The following is a 23,934-nucleotide window of genomic DNA, read 5'->3' as shown; positions in this document are numbered from 1 at the left end:
TGTCAGTTTCAGGATTGCACTATATAATACTGAAGCACAAACACATTGAATTTATAATAACAGCCCGCAAAATGTTGATACATAATTGTATCCTCCTTTTAAAATCCACCTCAGTTATCTGTCATCAGTCGACCTCGGTTTGTACATTTGGTTTGTTGTTTGGAGGTTTTACAGCAAACCTTCAGACTGATTGTACATCAATACAACGTTAGGAGATAAACCAACATGGTGGCGCAGCTAAAGGTCTTCACAGGTCCTCTCGGTTCTCGCTAACATTGTAATCGGTCTAATCAGAGCCCTGTTGTATTCTCGTTACGCCCTCTTAATATCCTCTAGGTTTTATCAGATAAGTTCTGACGGCCCCCTTTAAATCCAGCCTGTTGTTGCTTGAGAATGAATGCATTACTTTTTTCATTGGATCCAAGGTGTTGGACCTGTGAAGACCTCTAGGCTGAGCTGAAATTGTCATGAGCAGACAGCTACATGTTTAAACCCCGGCTGGTATTTGGTCAGATTGTGAGGATTGAGAGAGAGCTGATTGGCTGCTGCTACGGGTTCCCTCCTCCATCAGTTTGAGTCCGGCTCGACGTCAGCAGAGAGGAAACAGGATTGCTTGTCAACAACACAAGAAGAAACACAAAAAACAAAAACAGCGTCTACAGTCCGAGAGTCCAGTGCTGATACTCCACTTTCTGTCCAGTCAAAGTCTAAATCGTTTCCATTTAATCCATCTTGAACTCGGTCAGTTTTATATTGATTTATTTTATTTTTAAATTACAATCTTCCCTCCAAGTTGCAACTTTTATTAACAACATCCTGGTGGTCTAGAGCTTTTAGTGGAGCTATAAATGGCCAACCATGTATTCGAACATGAAAGTATGCTGGTATGATTTGCCCCTCTAAAAAGGTACACATAGCTGGTGACAATAACACATTGGCATAACGTTTTTGTCCAAAAAGGTCTGAAATTGACCATCTGTCCTCAGGGTGGGGCTTACGGAAAGGTCATGGGATCATACAAATCTAAAAAGGGATCATCCTCTCGAACGCAGGAATGAGAACATGTATTTTTATCATGATCTGTGTGGACGAAAGGGACATGACGGTCCTGAGGCTCAATGGGAAGAAAATGCAACTTCATAATGAATAACATAAGTAAAGATCATAATGCTGATGCGTGTATTTTGACTGTATTTCCTAAAAAATGTCCTAACATTACAGAGGCAGTCAACATCAGGCTACAACATGCTAAGAGCCGTCTGCTGTTAGCGTCCAATCAAAAATCGAAAAATTCTTTGATCAGGTTTTTCGTGAGCAGATGGTGGAATATCAACACTGGCCTTTACAATTGTCTTTCTTCAACAAAACCAGAATTCACAAAACCTTAAATCAATAATCTGAATCTTCCACTAATGCAATAACATTAATTATTAAGATTTTGTGTGAAAAAAAATCAGCATTTTTCCCAGTGCGATTCAATGGAGGGGACATTTGTGGATAAATATTTAAAAATAGAGACCAGTCCGAAACAAAGCAGTGTGCTAGTTGACATTCTGGGACTTTAAAGTTTGCCAACTCACTGTTGTGTTGGAAAGTTGGAGAGGATGTTCTTCAATGGCAAGTGTTTTGGCACAGTGGTGATTTTTTAAATTGCATCGTTTTATAAACTGCAACATGTTTCTCCCAATGGATTGGTATATGACCGTTTAAGCGTGTTTGCACCTGTCGGCCACCATAGGTAAGTGATTTTTGTGGAAGATTCAGATGACTAACTTGAGGTTTTACAAAACAAAATAAACCTGACAGAGTATGTTTAAAACATAATGTTGCACCGAGAATAGATTGAAGCTACATGTCCAGCTGACTTGAAGACAGTTTGAGTGAAATATTGTTAAAGCAGGTCTTTCCTGTGTTTACTACGCTTCATTGCATATCGAGCAGAAATGGAAGATTGAAAACACTTGAGTGCACTGTTCAGCTTTCTCAGCCACGACCAGGTTGACTAAATCAGGGTTTCTAAATTGCTGGGAGTTTAAGCAAAAATACCATTTCATAGTACGATTGAGTTCCGGTTCGGACTGGAGGAAAATCTATTGGCTCTGATCGAGAAGCATGATGTGGAAGTTATCTTCTCATAACTCAGGAACTAAAGACGTGAGAATAAATCCCCTCTTTTACCCCCACAAGTACTGACCATGTGAAGGGGATTTACTTTCTACTTTTCAAGAATGTGAATTAACCTCTGACCCCGAATGATCACATGACCGGCGGGTGTCTGGCATCCGTAAAACATGTAAGAGATATTTCCAAATCCAGGATCACTTCAAATTAAATGTAAATGTGCAAAAAAAGCCAATATATTTCTGTAACAACTTCAAATAAGCTCAATAAAAAAACTCTGGGATAATAGAAAAAAACACCTCTATATCAGATTTCAATAGTTTGATTTGATTAAATATTGATATAAGTCAACAGAGTATTTGAGTCTAAGGAGTTTGCAGTCTTATTTAGGGTAGTAAAAGAGGAGATTCAGAGGGGGCCACAAACAAAACAAGTCAAAAGAAAAAAATGAGCAACTTAATTCTATATGAAGATGAGTTGACTCAGACAATTAAGGAAAGTCCATAAGAAATATATATTTAGAAAGTCGATTCATCAATTTATAAATAAGAAGGTAATTTCTTAGTACGATAATGTCAGAAAATGCCATTTCCGGCCTCTTAGAAATGGAGTTTTTCCTCTGTTTTAGGTTGTAGTGAATATCTTTGGGTTGTTTACTGACAATACAAGACATTGAAGACTTTTTGAGAAACTGCAAAGGCATTTTTCTCAAATGTTCTGAGTGATCAATCAACAAATCTAGAAAATAACCAGCAGAATAATGGATAATGACAATTATTATTTAGTTGCAGCCTTAAAGACCTCAACAGTTAGACGAGTCAGAGCCAAAAGGCTCAAAGTACAAGGATGAGTTCAAGTTAATGTGGCCCACAATAAGTCAGAGGTATTTTAGCCAGCTCTGAAGTCACACAGAGAAACACTTAGGGTAACAAAACTAAGTCACAATCAGAGGATTACTATGAAAATATATCATAACAAGGCAGCACTGAAAATAAACCAGGGGCCAGACACCCGGCAGCCATTCAACCTTACTCTAAATCAGCTGCTAGTGTTCAGAGAAAATATTTAAAGCTGGTCTTGGCATTTTAAGGAAACTACACTTCCCTTCCTGTCTGTGAGGAATATTTGACCTTTCAGAAAGTAACGTTTCTCCTTCCCTCATTTCTTTTTTTGTCGAGTAACAGACCAACTCTTTGCTGAGTCGTTGAATCCTGAAGTGTCACATGATACGAGGGCTGGATACAGGAAGTGGAGTCCAGTTTCTGACAGGTGCTGACGGGGCTCATATTGCACAAGGGTTGGTCAGATCGTCAAACACAGTCGGCTCCTCGATCCCTCGTGCAAACAGCTTGATCAAGTTGCTGTGCACTCTGGGAGAACAACACAAAAAGAGAAGGCGTACATATGTTAACTAATAGATATCTACATACAACTTCCCCAGTTAATGACTTCCAGTTAAAACCATTTTGTTGTATTACAAGTTTTCAGAAATGTTATTATTAAAGGGGTCTGTTATACTAATGGTCTGGCTAAAAAGGTATGTATTGTTAACACTTTACAAAAGGTGAAAAGTGTTATTGAAAAAATCTCACTATGACACCTCCATAGTTGATTATCTTTAATAGCACAGTTATCTTAACATATTGTGTTAGAAAACTTGAAAATGGGGCATTATATACAGTTCTAACTGTTGGTGCATTTAGGAGAAATCTGCACATGCACATTTGTAAAATAATTATTTAAATGTGTCATTTAGATGGTATGTTTTTCACCAGCTAAAAATAAGGACATGCTATTGAAGCCTAACAGCCTTAACTCTCATTTTTGTTTTAAAATATTTGGAAGTATCAACTTCAAAAAGGCTCCCAGTGGGTGGTGGTACCTGATATTGATGGCCATGTGGGACAACATTAGTAAAATAATCATTTAAATGTGTAATTTCGATAGTATCTTTTCCACTGTATGTATAAATGTGTCTGTTGATTGTGTATATATAGGATATACATATTTGTATACATGTTTTTATATATATTTTGTTTTCAGGATTGTGGGAAACGGCATTTTGATCTCTCTGTCTGTACACACAAATTGAAAGATTGACAATAAAGTCGACTTTGACTGGCTAGAAAAAAGGACATGCTATTGAAGCCTAACAGCGTTGACTCTATTTTTTATTTTATCATTTGAAAAGGCTCCCAGTGGGTGGTGGTACCTGACATCGATGGCCGTGTGTGTCAGGATTTCGCCGTCGCAGTTCCAGCTGCTGTAGGCCGGCGCACAGCCGCAGGCCGGGTGGTTTCTGCAGATCTGGCCGAAGATCTGGTGCTTCCCGTTCTCCCGCAGGTCCAGGTCCGAGTCGCTCTGGCAGTGACGGGGGGTGAAGCAGAAACGCCGTACCCGGTGGACCTCAACAAAGTTCAGGTCAAACTGGGAAGCAAAGGAAGAAGGAGAAGCAGGCAGCACATAAATCAAATCAAGTTGTATTTATTAAAGCATGGAGACATGTCACATTAGAGACACTACATACTGATATACACCTGAAATAGGGCCCTTAAAAGAGTTTAGCCCATTTGAGACTAATTCACCAGCACTTTGAATGGTTTGGCTTGTTTAAAGTTAATATGTAAGTTTCTTTGGCTTCTCAGAGTCGGAGTCAATAGACCCATAAGTCAGAGAAAAGCCCTAATGACCAAATAGTCCAAAAGTCCGACAAAAAACCCCATCTCTCAAGCAATGCACTTCTGCAAGGTAAAGATTGCGTTAATACTTGGAAAAGTGTTTACGCTCAAAACAACAAACAAAGATGCAATCTGATGAGAGGTCACATAATGTGTCACCTGGTCGTCTTTGCTGGTGTGTCGTAGGAGGTGTCTGAGGAAGTCGAAGCGGGAACATTTCCGCACCAGGATGAGGTCGGTGGTGCCGTCGGCCAGGTGAGCGGCAGGCGAGAGTCCTTTGGGGCTGCGAGGACACGCACAGCTCATACTGGCAGCGTTTATCGCCAGAAACTTCCCACGAATCGTCTTCCACTCGCCTTCACCTTCTGAAACTAAAACCCCACAAGGATTCAAGGCTTTTATTGACATTTGTACAAAGCTACAGTGTAGATATGTCAATGAAAATCTTAGGTCACAGGCTCCTCCAACAGTGCACCACAATAAAACAGATAAGTCATTGTAATATATATATATATATATATATATATATATAATAGAACAATTATTTGTAAGTTGCAAACAGATAAATGTTATGGATGTTCTTTAAAAAGGTCCAGGTGTTTAACATAAAAAGACAGATTTGAGCCGTCGTCCTTTTAACGCTGCCAAAAGCCTCATGACTTAATATCTTTGGTATAAGTTTTAACGAGGTTATTGGCTTTACTTAACGAAACATTTCATATTTAAAAGACACTACGTTTCAGGAGGTCAATCATAGTCAACAATAACTACATTTTGTAGTATCTAACATGACTAGAAGACCAATCAGATACCGATATGGAGAAGAAAACCAAAAGCCAATGAATTCATCTTAAAGAGGCCCTATTCAGCTTTTTGGGGGTTGCCCTTTCCTGTAATATGTTAGATAAGTTTGTATGCATGTAAATGGTCTGCAGAGGCTAACATCCTAAAGTTCCCGCCCTGCTTCAATGTTCAGAAAATGCTTTATTTGTCTCAAATTGCCTGTGAAAAGCTCCCTTTGGAAGGATTTTAGCCCTTACAGACCATTTACATGCACTAAAAACCTATATCAAACCACAAAAGGCAAAAAATAAGGTATTCTATAAATATTTTTATCGGTACCCCAGGGCTCCACTCATGGACCACTTTTATTTTCAGAAAAGACAACTCAGGGCATCTTGTAAGGTTTATTTAAATACTTCAAATGACTAAAGAAGCAAAGTTTCTCCTTTGTTTCTTCCAGGCAAAATCAATTGTTTTGACAGGTATATCTAGACCTGAAAACAGTTCAGTAACTTTCTGTATTTAAGAAGCTATGGATTATAAATGTGTGGACTCACCGCGGTCTGTTTCTTCATCCATTTGATACCTCTCAGCTTTCTTGGAAATTAGCCTCCCGTTGTGCTGACAAATTACACATCTGGAAATGTACAAACACATGGATGTTATTTAAAAAAAGATGAACAAAACAATTGTCTTCAAAACATAACCAGGGGCCTCATTTATAAAAGGGATATACGCTCAAAAAATGGCGTACCTAACTCTAACCCATGCGTACGCACTACGCACAAAAACGGGAGAGACGAGAAACTGCGACACCGTTGGCAGAAGGAAGAATGGAGAGAAATATGTGGAAATAATACCATAAATAAAATGTTACCTCTCATTTATCATATATGAAGAATTCATTTTCAAACATTGGTTAAAGCCAATCTTAACTCCTCAGCTGCACCGTGCAGCGATCAGCTGATACGGAGCATAGAGAGAGCTGCGGTCCGCGGGGCTCGGCCTCGCCTCCCCTCCTCACAACTCTTATTAATCCCGGGACCGGACAATTGTTATTTGTTCCTACTCGGAACCGAGTGTTGCTTCCCAACCCGGCCACTGTGCTACACTTCCCGCTCCGCCCCGCCCAGCCCCCGTCTAACTGTACAGAAAGCGGCGAGATGCATTTCCTTAGGAATCGACATGCAGAACCGAAACTAACATTTCTAAACGAACAATGGCGGACACGGACAATTTGCGAATGAGTTCTGCCTTTTGTAAACTGAATGTATCAATAATTTGTCAATACATCGGGGCGAAAAACGTCACTTGTCCGCCGGACAAGTCAATTGAAAGATCTACTTGTCCGATATTGTAAATAACACGTCCCGGACGGTGGGACGTGTACTTTTTCGCACACTGAAAAAGGCCACATTATTAACCCGAAACTACACAAAAATTACACTTCAGATACTCAACTTCCTTGACATGCTTCTCGTTTTGAAATTTCATAGATATCTGTTACGGTTCTTCCACAAAACGTTCACATGTAAGAGGTTCATCTCTCATTCAGAACAATGAAGCCTTTGAAGTCGGCACCTCATTAGCTCAAATATAAACACCTGTGTAATGGAACACGATGATGTCATCACTCCAACTGACATGCAGCAGACTTCAACAGTCCAGCTGTGAAGACATCTTCGGAACAGTTTTGAGATTTCTTCAAATGCCGTTGCCATGGCAACACAATGCTCGCCTTGAAACACGGTTCTCTCATAACTTCAGTGAACATTTTCCTAACAGCCCAGAACTTCACAGGTTTGATAACGATGCAGCCATCAACGCATCTAAGCATATTATGGGGTGTCTTCAAATGCCGTTGCCATGGCGACAGACAACTAGCCATGAAACAGGATGTGGCTGTAAGTCCAATGGACACGGTCCAATCGTCCCCCAATCTTCACTTGTATATCACCGGTCCATGCGTCAACAGCACTATACCAAATCTGAGATCTCACCATATGCCGTTTCCATGGAAACGCATCCCTTGCTGTAAAACAAGATGTCGCTATAAGTCCAATGGACATACATCTTCGGGACAGTTTTGAGATTTCTTCAATTGCCGTTACCATGGCAACAAAATGCTCGCCTGGAAACACTGTTTTCTCATAACTTCAGTGAAAATACTCCAAACAGCCCAAGACTTCACAGGTTTGGTAACGATGCAGCCATCAATGCATCTAAGCGTATTATGGGGTGTCATCAAATGCCGTTGCCATGGTGACAGATCATTCACAATCAACTTTGTTCAGAAGTTTGCAGTTCAATTATTCTGCTGCTTTTCCAAGCCTTTTTACTTTCTTTTCTTCTCTCATCACACATTCAAGCCCCCAGTGTTCATGTATCATTTCAATCTAAATTCTTCACTTTCTTCTTACACATTTCATTTCAATCTAAATTCTTCACTTTCTTCTTACACATTTCATTTCAATCTAAATGATTCACTTTCTTCTTACACATTACATTTCAGCATAGCAGTTTAGCGTCAGCTTTTCAGCATAAAGCATTCCCACTAGCAATTTCTTCAGGAATTGCATTCTCTAGTTTAATTTCATATTCTGTTCTTTTAAAAACAGATAGAAAACTAGAAAAATATAAAAAATAATCAAAAATATAACTATTTACTATTTACATAGAAATGGAATAAAATATGGAATAAGAATCGGCAGTAATAAAAAAAAAGAAACAATATGTATTGTTGTCCACTGTGTGCATTAATGTGATGCATATGACAATAAAAACAATAAAACCTTCGAATCTTTGAATCTCTCTCACCCGGATCGACACCTGCTAGCGTCCCTTGGAGTTCCCATGAGGCCTCTGGCCGGCAGGTAGGACACCGTGCCTTCGTAGTAATGATGAGTCAGGAACATCTTCACACCTGCAGGAGTCAGAGCGACATCAAGGGAGATCAATGATGGAAACTCCCTGTGTGTGTGGCGATGCAATATAATCTGTGATCACAAGTGTTCTTTACTAGAATCTGAATCAAATGTATTGCCATTTGTCAAATGATCATATAATCATTTAAAACATATACTCTGACTGCCTTTTACACTGTTCAATTAGTCTTGTATTATATGTGTTTAACAGAGACATATGTTAAGGATTTAATGTCAGGAGGGCAAAAGGAAGTGTACAAGGGGGATATGCAAAGGGTTAAGGACTGGGAGGTTGTATGGTGCAATGGTGGGGATGTTTAGAGACTGTCCAAGAGCATTTAAGGGTGGGACCAGTTGGGGGGTTAGGGTATTCTCTATAGAATGTGACTGCAAGCTGTGTTCGGGGTGCAGAACTTCTCGATTCTCTGAGGATGAAGTAGCTCTGTCCCTGCATTTGGGATCGATTTCACTTTCTTTATTACATATAACAAAAGACAAACTTTGTCCATTAATCATTTATCAGTTTCTCTTAAGAATATCCTCCACACCAGGGGCCTATACTACGAAGCTGGTTCAACCTAACCTGGATATGTTTGAGTTAGCCGGTTGGCCTAATCCAAAACATACGCGCTGTCGCTAAACTGTACTACGACGCTGGTTATCAAGTGGATCGCTCAAGCCAGCCGTGTCCTATCTAGTTAGGTGCGCGTTCACATGAAAGGGGTGGTATCTGGAGCATTCGACCAATCACAAACATGGAGAAGCGCACTGACAGCGCAGCGTCATACTTCCTGAATGAAAAGTGAACGTTAATACTAGTCAAAAATGAAGAAGTTAAACTTTAAACATCCATGACTTAAACACTTTATCCAGGATCAAAGCCACAGAGCTGCACCTGCAAGGTGAACACAGCTGCTAAAAGAAAAAGTGGTTGAATGCGTACATTAACAGGTTTATGATATCACTGCCCCGTCTAAGACACGATCTGACTTTAATTACATTTGTCTCGAGTGTTTCGTCAACTTAATGTGTTGCTTAAAATAATACTTCTGCATACAGTATGTGACACTGTGAGTGCTGCACGGCCAGATACGGCTTAGCTGACTCAGATAAGGAGATATATGATACATTATGAAGTGATATGCCGCGGACTGTACTTAATGTACTCTGATCCGGTTACTTATGTTGTGGCCGATATTTAAGTAAGCTTTCTTAACGCTAATGTTATAATAGTCAGATTGCTCTGAAGATGGAGGTGATATTCTATTCATGTTCACGTTCACACAGTCGGTGATTTTTGCCGGCCGTCTTTCCTGCGACGGCAGCTTTTCTGTATTTCCTTTCTCCTGTAATATGACTTGATCGCTTTAAACTCCGCACACTGAGCTCTGATTGGTCAGCAGGTGGTGCTTTCACTGAGTTGAGCTCTTAGCCTGCAACCTAACCTGGTCCCGACCAGGTTAGCTGCTTAGCATATATTACCATGGAGATCTAGCCTGCTAAAAAGAGAACCAGCTTCGGATGACCGGAAAGCCGGAGTTTTCCCTGAATTTAGGCGGCTAAGCGAAAATCCTGCTTCGCAGTGTACCCCCCTGGAAGACATATGGACATAAACAATCCGAATGCTGTCTCACTGAGTTAACATACAGGTTAGGGATGTCCCGATCACCTTTTTTTGCTCCCGATCCGATTCCGATCATTTGATTTTGACAATCTACCGATACCGATTTTTCCCGATCCGATCTTTATGCAATGCATTAAGAGAAAAAAAAGGTAACAGATAACGGCTGGTCATCCAACGCGATGAAGTCAGCTATCTTGGCTGTTATTGTGTTGGCCTTTTCACTGTTCTGGGGCAGTTTCTCTTTCCTTTTGAAAGTCTCTGAAAGTGTCGGTTGTTTCAGTGCCGTTCCCTGAGTGGCCGCTGTGTACTCGCCGTGTTGTTGTTGGTGTTTGTTTCTCAGGTGGCGTATTAGATTGGTCGTGTTGAACGTAGCTCTGTTCTTTCCACCACGCGGAACCTCTGCCTTGCAAACATTGCATCTGGCTGTTACTGTACACTGCCTTCGCTTTCAATTTTATAATACTTCCAAACTCCCGACATTTTCTCTGTCCTGACTCCCGAGTCACCAGCTGGACGTAGCCTCTCGTTAGCTTACTGCTACTATTAGACACTGCACCCACTCTGTTGCCAGCTTTGAGAGAAATAAGCAACCAGGTCTGAAAACAAGCCCAAGAGAAGAAACACGTACATGATGTTGTGTAATTTTAAACCAAAACTAAGTCCTCAGGATGACTTTAAGATGTGAACATTTTCATTTTTGTTTTGTAACATTAAATAAAAAAATATATTTTATAAAAAAAAAAAAAATGTAAATCCCGATCCCCGATTTTTTTCTCCCGATCCCCGATTTTTGGAAAATCACGTGATCGGCTCCGATCCCCGATCACGTGATCGGGACATCTCTAATACAGGTATTTAATCAAAGGAAAAGCATTTCTACCTGAGAGGTCGTATCTCGCCGGTCCCATCCATCTCTTCCTCTCGCTGTCAGTTAGCACGTCGCCGTAGAAACCGTATCCAAGCAGCGAGACGGAGTACCGCAGGAAGGTGTTGTTGTGGTGAACCGAGCACACGTCCATCGGCTGAGAGTCTCCTACATACACACACACACACACACACACACACACACACACACACACATTAATATATTAAAGGTCACCTATTGTGCAAAATCCACTTCTTCATGTCTCTTCTACATCAACATGTGTCCCCTCTTCTTCATGTCTCTTCTACATCAACATGTGTCCCCTCTTCTTCATGTCTCTTCTACATCAACATGTGTCCCCTCTTCTTCATGTCTCTTCTACATCAACATGTGTCCCCTCTTCTTCATGTCTCTTCTACATCAACATGTGTCCCCTCTTCTTCACGTCTCTTCTACATCAACATGTGTCCCCTCTTCTCCATGTCTCTTCTACATCAACATGTGTCCCCTCTTCTTCATGTCTCTTCTACATCAACATGTGTCCCCTCTTCTTCATGTCTCTTCTACATCAACATGTGTCCCCTCTTCTTCACGTCTCTTCTACATCAACATGTGTCCCCTCTTCTCCATGTCTCTTCTACATCAACATGTGTCCCCTCTTCTTCATGTCTCTTCTACATCAACATGTGTCCCCTCTTCTTCATGTCTCTTCTACATCAACATGTGTCCCCTCTGTGGAAAGAGACTCTGAAAGTTTCAGGAACAAAGATTCTCTCTCTTTTTGATTCATTTCTATAGAAACCTGTCTGAAAATGAGCTGATCAGATTTTGGCCACTTTATGATGTAAAAAATGTCCACTGCAAAATACTTTGATAAAAACATTATATTAAAAGGTTTTATTCACAACTTCTTTGGGTTCAATCTTTAAAGCAACTTCCGCCCTAATAGAAAATACCAAAAATGTAATCATTTTCAGGATTTTAACCCTTTAAATGCCATTTTGAATACATGAAACCGCTGGGGTTTTTTATAAGATGAAAACAGTTATTTTCCAAAAAATACAGATTTGCATTATTAGTTTTTGCACAAAATCAGATTGAACAAAAAAGTTACAAATTAGTCATTCGGGACAAAAATGTCCACTTCCAAACAGATTAATATTTTTTTTAACTTGTTGGGGTTAAATCTTTCAATCAACTTCAGTCCTGATAAAAAATACCACATGTTAAATTATGTTCAGGATTTTAACCCTTGAACTCCCAGATTGAAAACATGAATTTGCGTTTTCTATGAAAAACATGCACAAAAAGGCAGTTATTTTCCATATAATAAATGTTGGGGGGGGGGGGGGGGGGTCTGCTTTTTTTTTTATCATAGTCTTGGATATGTCAAAGATTAGCAACAACATTGATTTTGGTGGATTATTAGTTTTTGTACAGTATCAGATTAAACAAAAAAGTCACACATTAGCCACTCCCATTATAACCACATATATTGATCTCTCCGCCATACTGGTATAAAATCATGCATTTTGTAATGTCAGGGTTTTATATTGGAGGAAAATAGTTCAATTTGTCCTTTTTACTGTATATGACCAGATGTGACATTTTACCATTGAATTACATGCTTGTCATTTCTTGGTTTCTTTGCCTGTTGTATAATGGGGCCCTGAGAGCCATTGGAATACATGTTTGCAACTAATATGATGTCGGTGTGTTGGTATGGATGTGGAAGAGTGGTATCAGCAGTATCACTGTGGACGTTTTTGTCCATATGGGAAAAATGACCCATACAGTATGGACAAAAACGTCCACAGTGATACCGGAGGGTTAACACACAATTTAATCTTTGATAACATGAAAAGGGTGAGGAAAAAATAATGTGTTGAAGAAAAGATTAGATGATTTTAAGTTCTAAAGAAATGGACACGGTATGTACTGTATATAAAGTCTCATTATTAAACATATATATTCGTCATATACATTTATTTTCGCAATCTTAAAAACAAGACCAATTCCTCTGTATTGTGTTTGCAGATATGCTCATCAATTCATCTTCTGACTTTTTTCTCAATTTTTTTATGAGATTATTTAATTAACCCAATGTCGTACGTAAACTATTTTTAGATAATCAAACGAGCTGATTTTCTATTAATTGACTCATCATTGAAGCTCTTAAATTTGAGTTGTGCATGTTGACTGACAATATTTATGAGACATTTATGAATCTAAAGCATGTGAATGTGCAATGTAAGCCACAAAGCAAACAAAAAGCGTCTTTATTTGTGTGATATTATCCATAATGGCTAATTTATTGTCCCCTATAGGAGGAGCCTTTGGGCCTTTGACCCTCATCAGTCTTTAGTCCTGTATAAAACATTGAAACGAACTGAAATGACTTTATGTTTTAGTTGATGTGTAGTGACTGACCCACGATGATGTGCAGCGCAGAGGTCACGGGGTCGTTGCTGCCCACAGTGGCGAAGCAGATGCAGTCTGTCGAACCTGAAACACACACACATATGGTACAACGTTCAAGTCAGAAAGTAGCCTATATTTAAAGATATCCTGCTCTTTTGATTGGCTGACCGCTGTCTCAAATGTCAAAGTTCATGCAGCATTCTGAATCGGAGCCTCAAAGTCTGTCAGTTATACATCGTGTAGAGACAAGCCGAGAAAAACTGAGGCTTTAAGTTCTGCAGAGAACCATAATCAATGTGACTCTGTACATATACATCATTATTATTATAAATACACACTATTATTATTATTTATTACAGATTTTATTTTTATACTCCTGGAAATAATTACTGCACTTTACTCTTTATTCCTTTATTCCTAAGTATGTATGCTGCGTGTATTTTGTTGTCTTATGTCGTGATGTTTTTGTTTTGATGGCATCCTTGAAAGGGAGAAGCATTTATCTCATTGTACATAATGACATTAAATAATAATTATATTCTATTTCTCCCTATACTGCATGAGGTAAAGAGATTTAATTGATCAGAGTCTGTAATTCTTGAGATAACAGGCAATTATAATTACTTTAGAATAATGTCCTCACTGTTTCGGCCCCCAATATTCAGCCCCTGCCGTTATACCGTCACATAAAAGGCACTTAAATAGGCTCTGAAAATGTTCTTTTTAATTCTATGCGTTTGATTTTTCTTGTTTTTGTGGTTTCTAACAGCTTTACACGATGTTAAGTTGGCAGCATGAGAAGTCAGACTTAGAGTGGGGAAAAGACGAGTATCATGCAACAGTAAGGACAGTTTAAACTAAAGGAATGCATAGAAACCCAACAATCAGAATTGTAAACTGCAGACTACATTAAATCAACCTAGGAACCGTTTCAAGGGCTCATTGAGCTTTTCCAAGCACCTTTTCAACCTTGCATTTTAAATCAACTAAAAGGTAAAAGAACAACGTAATAAAGCAGTGTTTTTGATAATCAGTGCTTCTGACCTGCAGGAATGATGCCGATGCGCAGCGAGCTGGGGAGCAGGGATTCGTCGGCACAGTTTGGATCCACGCCGCCGTCGACCTGCGACCTCCAGATCAGCCCGTGGATGATCTCGCTGAACATGCCGTCCCCCCCGACACACACCACCCTGAGCCGAGGGTCCAAGGGAGATGTTAAAACAACAGAGACGGCAAAAGTACACACATCCTTTACTCGAGTAGAAGTACAGATACTCGTGTTTAAAAATACTCTGGTGAAAGTAGAAGTACTGACTAAACGTCTTTACTCAAGTAAAAGTAAAGAGGCTTTGAAGTGTACTTCAGTAAAAAGTACCCATAACTAGCAGCTGTTTTAAAGAGTACCTGACCTCCCTTTATATCAATAGAACAATAATGTCATTGTTAGCTAATGAATGTTTCCATGCTGAACAACGGCAACATGACAACGTTTCCATTGGTCCCTCTTCTTTAGAGAAGACCTGGGGAGTATACTACGAAGCAGGATTTTCGCTTAGCGGCTAAATTCAGGGAAAACTCCGGGCTTTCCGCTCCTACGATGCTGGTTCTCTTTTTAGCGGGCTAGATCTCCATGGTAACTTATGCTAAGCAGCTAACCTGGTCGGGAGCAGGTTAGGTTGCAGGCTAAGAGCTCAACTCAGTGAAAGCACCGCCTGCTGACCAATCAGAGCTCAGTGTGCGGAGTTTAAAGCGATCAAGTCATATTACAGGAGAAAGGAAATACAGAAAAGCTGCCGTCGCAGGAAAGACGGCCGGCAAAAATCACCGACTGTGTGAACGTGAACATGAATAGAATATCACCTCCATCTTCAGAGCAATCTGACTATTATAACATTAGCGTTAAGAAAGCTTACTTAAATATCGGCCACAACATAAGTAACCGGATCAGAGTACATTAAGTACAGTCCGCGGCATATCACTTCATAATGTATCATATCTCCTGATCTGAGTCAGCTGAGCCGTATCTGGCCGTGCAACACTCACAGCGTCACATACTGTATGCAGAAGTATTATTTTAAGCAACACATTAAGTTGACGAAACACTCGAGACAAATGTAATTGAAGTCAGATCGTGTGTTAGACGGGGCAGTGATATCATAAACCTGTTAATGTACGCATTCAAACACGTGTTCTGTTACCAGCTGTATTCACCTTGCAGGTGCAGCTCTGTGGCTTTGATCCTGGATCAAGTGTTTAAGTCCTGGATGTTTGAAGTTTAACTTCTTCATATGTCTAATATTATAGTTTTCATTCAGGAAGTATGACGCTGCGCTGTCAGTGCCATTCTCCATGTTTGTGATTGGTCGAATGCTCCAGATACCACCCCTTTCATGTGAACGCGCACCTAACTAGATAGGACACGGCTGGCTTGAGCGATCCACTTGATAACCAGCGTCGTAGTACAGTTTAGCGAGAGCGCGTATGTTCTGGATTAGGCCAACCGGCTAACTCAAACATATCCAGGTTAGGTTGTGTTCAACTTGTAAGAAGTAGAAAGTACAGGTATGTGTGTTCAACATGTAAGAAGTCAAAGTAAAAAGTCGTCAGAAAAATAAGTAGTAGAGAAAAGTAATGATACAAGAAACATGTACTTAAGCACAATAACTAAGTATTTGTACTCCACTACTTCTTACCATTTAAAAATAATAATAAAAACCACAGAAAAACAGTGACTTTGGCTAAAAAGCGTTTGTTGCATGTTAAAAGGTTTTGAGACTGTATTTTGTTTAACAAATATACTTAACTCGAGCTATATAAAAAAGGAGATGTTATATAATTTAATCTTTTTACATTTCTATGCCTAATCAGTAGTTTTACTGTCACTCAAAGTGTAGAAAGTCTGCAGTATAAAAGAAGACAGCAGCAGACGGATTTGTGCCATATCTTATAAAGGAACTAAACTCTTAGGACCCGTGTTCACATAGGATCTTATTTATATTGTTTCCTAAGGTTAATAACAAGGTAGTTCCACAGGTAAATCATACGTTGGTGTTACATTTGAACCCATTTGCTTAAGATTTAGTTTAGTTTTTCCACAAAATACCTGATGCTGGAAGATCTTAGGTAGAAAAGATAATGAGAATAAACATTGAACAAAATGTAAACCATGCCCTCTTAACTAAAGAGACGTCAGGTTTAAACTGAAATCACTTAAATTGAACACTACTTATAAGTTTGAATATGTTTTCATCTAAGTGCTTCCAGTTCAAATTGTCTATACTTTCTAGATAAGTGCTTGTGACTTTTGTGTCCCCATTAACATGTGCTCTATTGCCAGACAAACATTATCATAACAACGACTAAACAAATTAATTTGAGGCAGCATATCGGCGTAGACTGAATTGAGCTGCTGGTCGTGTTGTACTCTTATCGCCATATGCAGATCTTCTACCGCAGTCAAATTGAGCCAATCTAGACAAAGTATGAGGGCAAGCATCCTCCAGGTGTTGGTGGTGAAAACAACAATGGCAAACAAGTAGAAAATAGCACGACTAAAAGAGCAAAGGAGCGGATATTGTCGTCACGATGTTTTTGTAAAAGAAACAGGAAATAAAAATGACTTGGGAGATTTTTCTGGATGAAACACTATAGGATGCATTTCTCCAAAATGCTTTTATGTTGTCGGTATTTCATGCTCTCTTTGTGAAGGATCTGAACTCTCACCCGTCAAACTTCTTCAGCTCCGCCTCCGTCCTCAGGTGGTCTCTTGCATAATTGGCGTGCTCCGTCACTGTGACAACACACACAGACAGGAAGTGAGTTAGATACTTGATCACTAACACAGGAAGCTCAGAGACAGGAAGTGAGTTAGATACTTGATCACTAACACAGGAAGCTCAGAGACAGGAAGTGAGTTAGATACTTGATCACTAACACAGGAAGCTCAGAGACAGGAAGTGAGTTAGATACTTGATCACTAACACAGGAAGCTCAGACAGGAAGTGAGTTAGATACTTGATCACTAACACAGGAAGCTCAGAGACAGGAAGTGAGTTAGATACTTGATCACTAACACAGGAAGCTCAGACAGGAAGTGAGTTAGATACTTGATCACTAACACAGGAAGCTCAGAGACAGGAAGTGAGTTAGATACTTGATCACTAACACAGGAAGCTCAGACAGGAAGTGAGTTAGATACTTGATCACTAACACAGGAAGCTCAGAGACAGGAAGTGAGTTAGATACTTGATCACCAACACAGGAAGCTCAGAGACAGGAAGTGAGTTAGATACTTGATCACCAACACAGGAAGCTCAGAGACAGGAAGTGAGTTAGATGCTTGATCACTAACACAGGAAGCTCAGAGACAGGAAGTGAGTTAGATGCTTGATCACTAACACAGGAAGCTCAGAGACAGGAAGTGAGTTAGATACTTGATCACTAACACAGGAAGCTCAGACAGGAAGTGAGTTAGATACTTGATCACTAACACAGGAAGCTCAGAGACAGGAAGTGAGTTAGATACTTGATCTCTAACACAGGAAGCTCAGACAGGAAGTGAGTTAGATACTTGATCACTAACACAGGAAGCTCAAAGACAGGAAGTGAGTTAGATACTTGATCACTAACACAGGAAGCTCAGACAGGAAGTGAGTTAGATACTTGATCACTAACACAGGAAGCTCAAAGACAGGAAGTGAGTTAGATACTTGATCACTAACACAGGAAGTGAGTTAGATACTTGATCACTAACACAGGAAGCTCAGAGACAGGAAGTGAGTTAGATACTTGATCACTAACACAGGAGGCTCAGAGACAGGAAGTGAGTTAGATACTTGATCACTAACACAGGAAGCTCAAAGACAGGAAGTGAGTTAGATACTTGATCACTAACACAGGAAGTGAGTTAGATACTTGATCACTAACACAGGAAGCTCAGAGACAGGAAGTGAGTTAGATACTTGATCACTAACACAGGAAGTGAGTTAGATACTTGATCACTAACACAGGAAGCTCAGAGACAGGAAGTGAGTTAGATACTTGATCACTAACACAGGAAGCTCAAAGACAGGAAGTGAGTTAGATACTAGGGCCCTTTCTCATTTCATCAAATCCCCCTCCTCGACTCCTCGACTCCTCGGTCCTCCGGTAGCGACCCGGAAATGAATGTCAGCGCGCCATGTTGAAGGACGTCTCATTTCTCTAAATGCACTTCGAGGACCGAGGATCGAGCATCGAGGAGGCTCTCTGGAGGAGCTCTAACCGAGGATACACTGATGGGTCCTCCACGGTCCTCCACGGCTGCTTCGTGGATGCATTTCCGGCAACAGAGATGTTTCAAAGACTCGTGACGCACGGCCGGACTTATCTCAGCCAATGACAGCTCTGCATGCATCCCCTGGATATTATTTTATTAACTGCTTTCATCGCGACGCGATGTTTACAGTGAGAACAGCTGTGAGGTCCGTGCAGAAAGCAGAGCAGTGTGTATAATATATATCACTCAGTAGAACAGGCCTACTCTTTTTGCTTTAGTTTAGTAGATATCTACAAACAAAGAGTCGATATTTTTCTAAAACCATTTAGTGCTTCACAATAAAATACACCACGGCTGTAGCCTCATTATGCTTTAGGAGCTGTAGGTGTGTGTGGTACAGTGTGTAGGTGTGTGTGGTACAGTGTGTGCATAGATGCAGCGGTCAGACAGGTCTCAGTTGGGTTGGTGTCCTCTGCTTACTTGTAATACTTGTAAATACAACTTTTGGCCGTAATTTATTTCCCTCATTGTAGCGACCAGAGAGGGGAGAGGGGGGGGGGGGGGGGGATATATCCAGTCTCTGATAGTGTTACGTTATTATGAGAGTGCTCTGCTTGATTCTGAAATTGTATATATTTATATAAATATATACATATATGTGTGTGTGCGTGTCCGCATCTGTAGCCTGTTATTGTCTCATTATACCGCACTGTGAATGAATCAAAGTAAATATATAAGTCATCATGAACACATCTGTCCATCAGACAGAGGGCTGCTGCCTCCTGTCATCATTAATGGACGTCTCTTTAATATGACCGCTCAGAGGAGACGAGTTCTCATTTCTCTAACCGCCTGCTGCTTCCCCTCCTCTCTCCTCGGTTCCCCTCCTCGGCTCCTCCGCTCGCATCTCCTGTGGGCGGGACTAAGTATCGAGGATAGGAGTCGAGGAGGGGAGTCGAGGAGGGGAGTTCGAGAAATGAGAAAGGGCCTTGATCTCTAACACAGGAAGCTCAAAGACAGGAAGTGAGTTAGATACTTGATCACTAACACAGGAAGCTCAAAGACAGGAAGTGAGTTAGATACTTGATCACTAACACAGGAAGCTCAGAGACAGGAAGTGAGTTAGATACTTGATCACTAACACAGGAAGCTCAAAGACAGGAAGTGAGTTAGATACTTGATCACTAACACAGGAAGCTCAGAGACAGGAAGTGAGTTAGATACTTGATCACTAACACAGGAAGCTCAAAGACAGGAAGTGAGTTAGATACTTGATCACTAACACAGGAAGCTCAAAGACAGGAAGTGAGTTAGATACTTGATCACTAACACAGGAAGCTCAGAGACAGGAAGTGAGTTAGATGCTTGATCACTAACACAGGAAGCTCAAAGACAGGAAGTGAGTTAGATACTTGATCACTAACACAGGAAGCTCAAAGACAGGAAGTGAGTTAGATACTTGATCACTAACACAGGAAGCTCAGAGACAGGAAGTGAGTTAGATACTTGATCTCTAACACAGGAAGCTCAAAGACAGGAAGTGAGTTAGATACTTGATCACTAACACAGGAAGCTCAAAGACAGGAAGTGAGTTAGATACTTGATCACTAACACAGGAAGCTCAAAGACAGGAAGTGATGATGCGTACCGATAACGTGCGTGGTGACGCCAGCCAGGGCGAACAGCGGGGCGACCTTCTGCTCGTAGATGTGTTTCCCGTGTTGCTTCCCGCTGTACGGGTTGATGTAGACCAGCAGCTGTTTGGGTCTGCTGGCTGCAACAACAACAACAACAATCAATAACTTTATTAATCCCGCAAAGGGCAATTGGTTATGAGCAGTTTACTGTGATATCTTCTCTCAATAGTTACTTTATTTTTGCTGTATTATTATTATTTGTATTTGAATTCTATTTTATCTTCATTTTGAGCTTGTGTTGCCGCTTTTCCCAAGGGGATAAACAAAGTTCGATCTTATCTTAAAGGTCCCCTATTATACTGTTTTCCATCAATATATCACAGGTCTCAGATATATCCAGAGCCTGTCTCCGATTGGATGAAACACCGACCAGATCATTGCAGCATTACCCATAATCCCCTCTGTTTCCAAAGTGCTGATTCTCTGTCTGTTACTTTAGATGAAAACAAGGAGCCCCTCCCCACGCCCCTCTGAGAGACATTTGGTTACAAAGAACTCAATGGAGCTCTAGGAGGAGATTCAGGTGATAAGGGGGGGGGGGGGGTTACCTTGCTGCTGATTGGCTAATGGTTACACAAGACAATACATCGTTATGACATCATAAAGTGACCAACATCTGATCAGCTCATTTTCAGGTTTTTATAGAAATGGATCAAAAAGAGAGAGAATCTTTGTTCCTGAGACTTTCAGAGTCTCTTTCCACAGAGGGGACACATGTTGATGTAGAAGAGACATGAAGAAGAGGGGACACATGTTAATGTAGAAGAGACATGAAGAAGAGGAGACACATGGTGATGTAGAAGAGACATGAAGAAGAGGGGACACATGTTGATGTAGAAGAGACATGAAGAAGAGGGGACACATGTTGATGAAGAAGAGACATGAAGAAGAGGGGACACATGTTGATGAAGAAGAGACATGGAGAAGAGGGGACACATGTTGATGTAGAAGAGACATGAAGAAGAGGGGACACATGGTGATGTAGAAGAGACATGACGAAGAGGGGACACATGTTGATGTAGAAAAGACATGAACAAGAGGGGACACATGTTGATGTAGAAGAGACATGAAGAAGAGGGGACACATGTTGATGTAGAAGAGACATGAAGAAGAGGAGGACACATGGTGATGTAGAAGAGACATGAAGAAGAGGGGACACATGTTGATGTAGAAGAGACATGAAGAAGAGGGGACACATGTTGATGAAGAAGAGACATGAAGAAGAGGGGACACATGTTGATGAAGAAGAGACATGGAGAAGAGGGGACACATGTTGATGTAGAAGAGACATGAAGAAGAGGGGACACATGGTGATGTAGAAGAGACATGACGAAGAGGGGACACATGTTGATGTAGAAAAGACATGAACAAGAGGGGACACATGTTGATGTAGAAGAGACATGAAGAAGAGGGGACACATGTTGATGTAGAAGAGACATGAACAAGAGGGGACACATGTTGATGTAGAAGAGACATGAAGAAGAGGGGACACATGTTGATGTAGAAGAGACATGAAGAAGAGGGGACACATGTTGATGTAGAAGAGACATGAAGAAGAGGGGACACATGTTGATGTAGAAGAGACATGAAGAAGAGGGGACACATGTTGATGTAGAAGAGACATGAAGAAGAGGGGACACATATTGATGTAGAAGAGACATGGAGAAGAGGGGACACATGTTGATGTAGAAGAGACATGAAGAAGAGGGGACACATGTTGATGTAGAAGAGACATGAAGAAGAGGGGACACATGTTGATGTAGAAGAGACATGAACAAGAGGGGACACATGTTGATGTAGAAGAGACATGAACAAGAGGGGACACATGTTGATGTAGAAGAGACATGAAGAAGAGGGGACACATGTTGATGTAGAAGAGACACGAACAAGAGGGGACACATGTTGATGTAGAAGAGACACGAAGAAGAGGGGACACATGTTGATGTAGAAGAGACACGAAGAAGAGGGGACACATGTTGATGTAGAAGAGACACATGTTGATGTAGAAGAGACACGAACAAGAGGGGACACATGTTGATGTAGAAGAGACACGAACAAGAGGGGACACATGTTGATGTAGAAGAGACACATGTTGATGTAGAAGAGACACGAACAAGAGGGGACACATGTTGATGTAGAAGAGACACGGAGAAGTGGGGACACATGTTGATGTAGAAGAGACACGAAGAAGAGGGGACACATGTTGATGTAGAAGAGACACATGTTGATGTAGAAGAGACACGAACAAGAGGGGACACATGTTGATGTAGAAGAGACACGAACAAGAGGGGACACATGTTGATGTAGAAGAGACACGAACAAGAGGGGACACATGTTGATGTAGAAGAGACACGGAGAAGAGGGGACACATGTTGATGTAGAAGAGACACGGAGAAGTGGGGACACATGTTGATGTAGAAGAGACACGGAGAAGTGGGGACACATGTTGATGTAGAAGAGACACGGAGAAGAGGGGACACATGTTGATGAAGAAGAGACACGGAGAAGAGGGGACACATGTTGATGAAGAAGAGACACGGAGAAGAGGGGACACATGTTGATGTAGAAGATACACGGAGAAGAGGGGACACATGTTGATGTAGAAGAGACACGGAGAAGAGGGGACACATGTTGATGTAGAAGAGACACGAAGAAGAGGGGACACATGTTGATGTAGAAGAGACACGAAGAAGAGGGGACACATGTTGATGTAGAAGAGACACGAAGAAGAGGGGACACATGTTGATGTAGAAGAGACACGAAGAAGAGGGGACACATGTTGATGTAGAAGAGACATGAGAAGAGGGGACACATGTTGATGTAGAAGAGACATGGAGAAAAGGGGACACATGTTGATGTAGAAGAGACATGAAGAAGGGGGACGCATGTTGATGTAGAAGAGACATGAACAAGAGGGGACACATGTTGATGTAGAAGAGACACGAACAAGAGGGGACACATGTTGATGTAGAAGAGACATGAAGAAGAGGGGACGCATGTTGATGTAGAAGAGACATGAAGAAGAGGGGACGCATGTTGATGTAGAAGAGACATGAAGAAGAGGGGATGCATGTTGATGTAGAAGAGACATGGAGAAGAGGGGACACTTGTTGATGTAGAAGAGACATGAAGAAGAGGGGACGCATGTTGATGTGGAAGAGACATGAAGAAGAGGGGACGCATGTTGATGTAGAAGAGACATGAAGAAGAGGGGACACATGTTGATGTAGAAGAGACGTGAAGAAGAGGGGACACATGTTGATGTAGTAGAGACATGGAGAAGAGGGGACACATGATGATGTAGAAGAGGGGACACCTGTTGATGGAGAAGAGGGGACACATGGTGATGTAGAAGAGGGGACACCTGTTGATGGAGAAGAGACATGAAGAAGAGGGGACACATGTTGATGTAGAAGAGACATGAAGAAGAGGGGACACATGTTGATGTAGAAGAGACATGAAGAAGAGGGGACACATGTTGATGCAGAAGAGACATGAACAAGAGGGGACACATGTTGATGTAGAAGAGACATGAACAAGAGGGGACACATGTTGATGTAGAAG

At 41.0% G+C, this 23,934-nt stretch overlaps 1 protein-coding gene across 1 annotated transcript; it reads right to left on the bottom strand.

The window, feature by feature from the left end:
* Window positions 1-6: 6 nt before the first annotated feature.
* On the bottom strand, window positions 7-20,447 carry LOC117440986 (ceramide kinase-like; the record flags this gene model as incomplete). The annotated part of the gene is made up of 10 exons (XM_034077186.2): window positions 7-3,491; window positions 4,334-4,548; window positions 4,959-5,170; window positions 6,140-6,219; window positions 8,400-8,505; window positions 11,011-11,163; window positions 13,426-13,500; window positions 14,461-14,606; window positions 17,140-17,206; window positions 20,322-20,447. Coding segments are annotated over 10 exons (1,268 nt in total), but the record flags the coding sequence as incomplete, so codon positions are not given.
* Between the last annotated feature and the right edge of the window lie 3,487 nt (window positions 20,448-23,934).

This window comes from Pseudochaenichthys georgianus, unplaced genomic scaffold (genome assembly GCF_902827115.2).
Source record: "Pseudochaenichthys georgianus unplaced genomic scaffold, fPseGeo1.2 scaffold_1371_arrow_ctg1, whole genome shotgun sequence".
Lineage (NCBI taxonomy): Eukaryota > Metazoa > Chordata > Actinopteri > Perciformes > Channichthyidae > Pseudochaenichthys > Pseudochaenichthys georgianus.
This window is presented reverse-complemented; position numbering and strand designations above follow the sequence as displayed.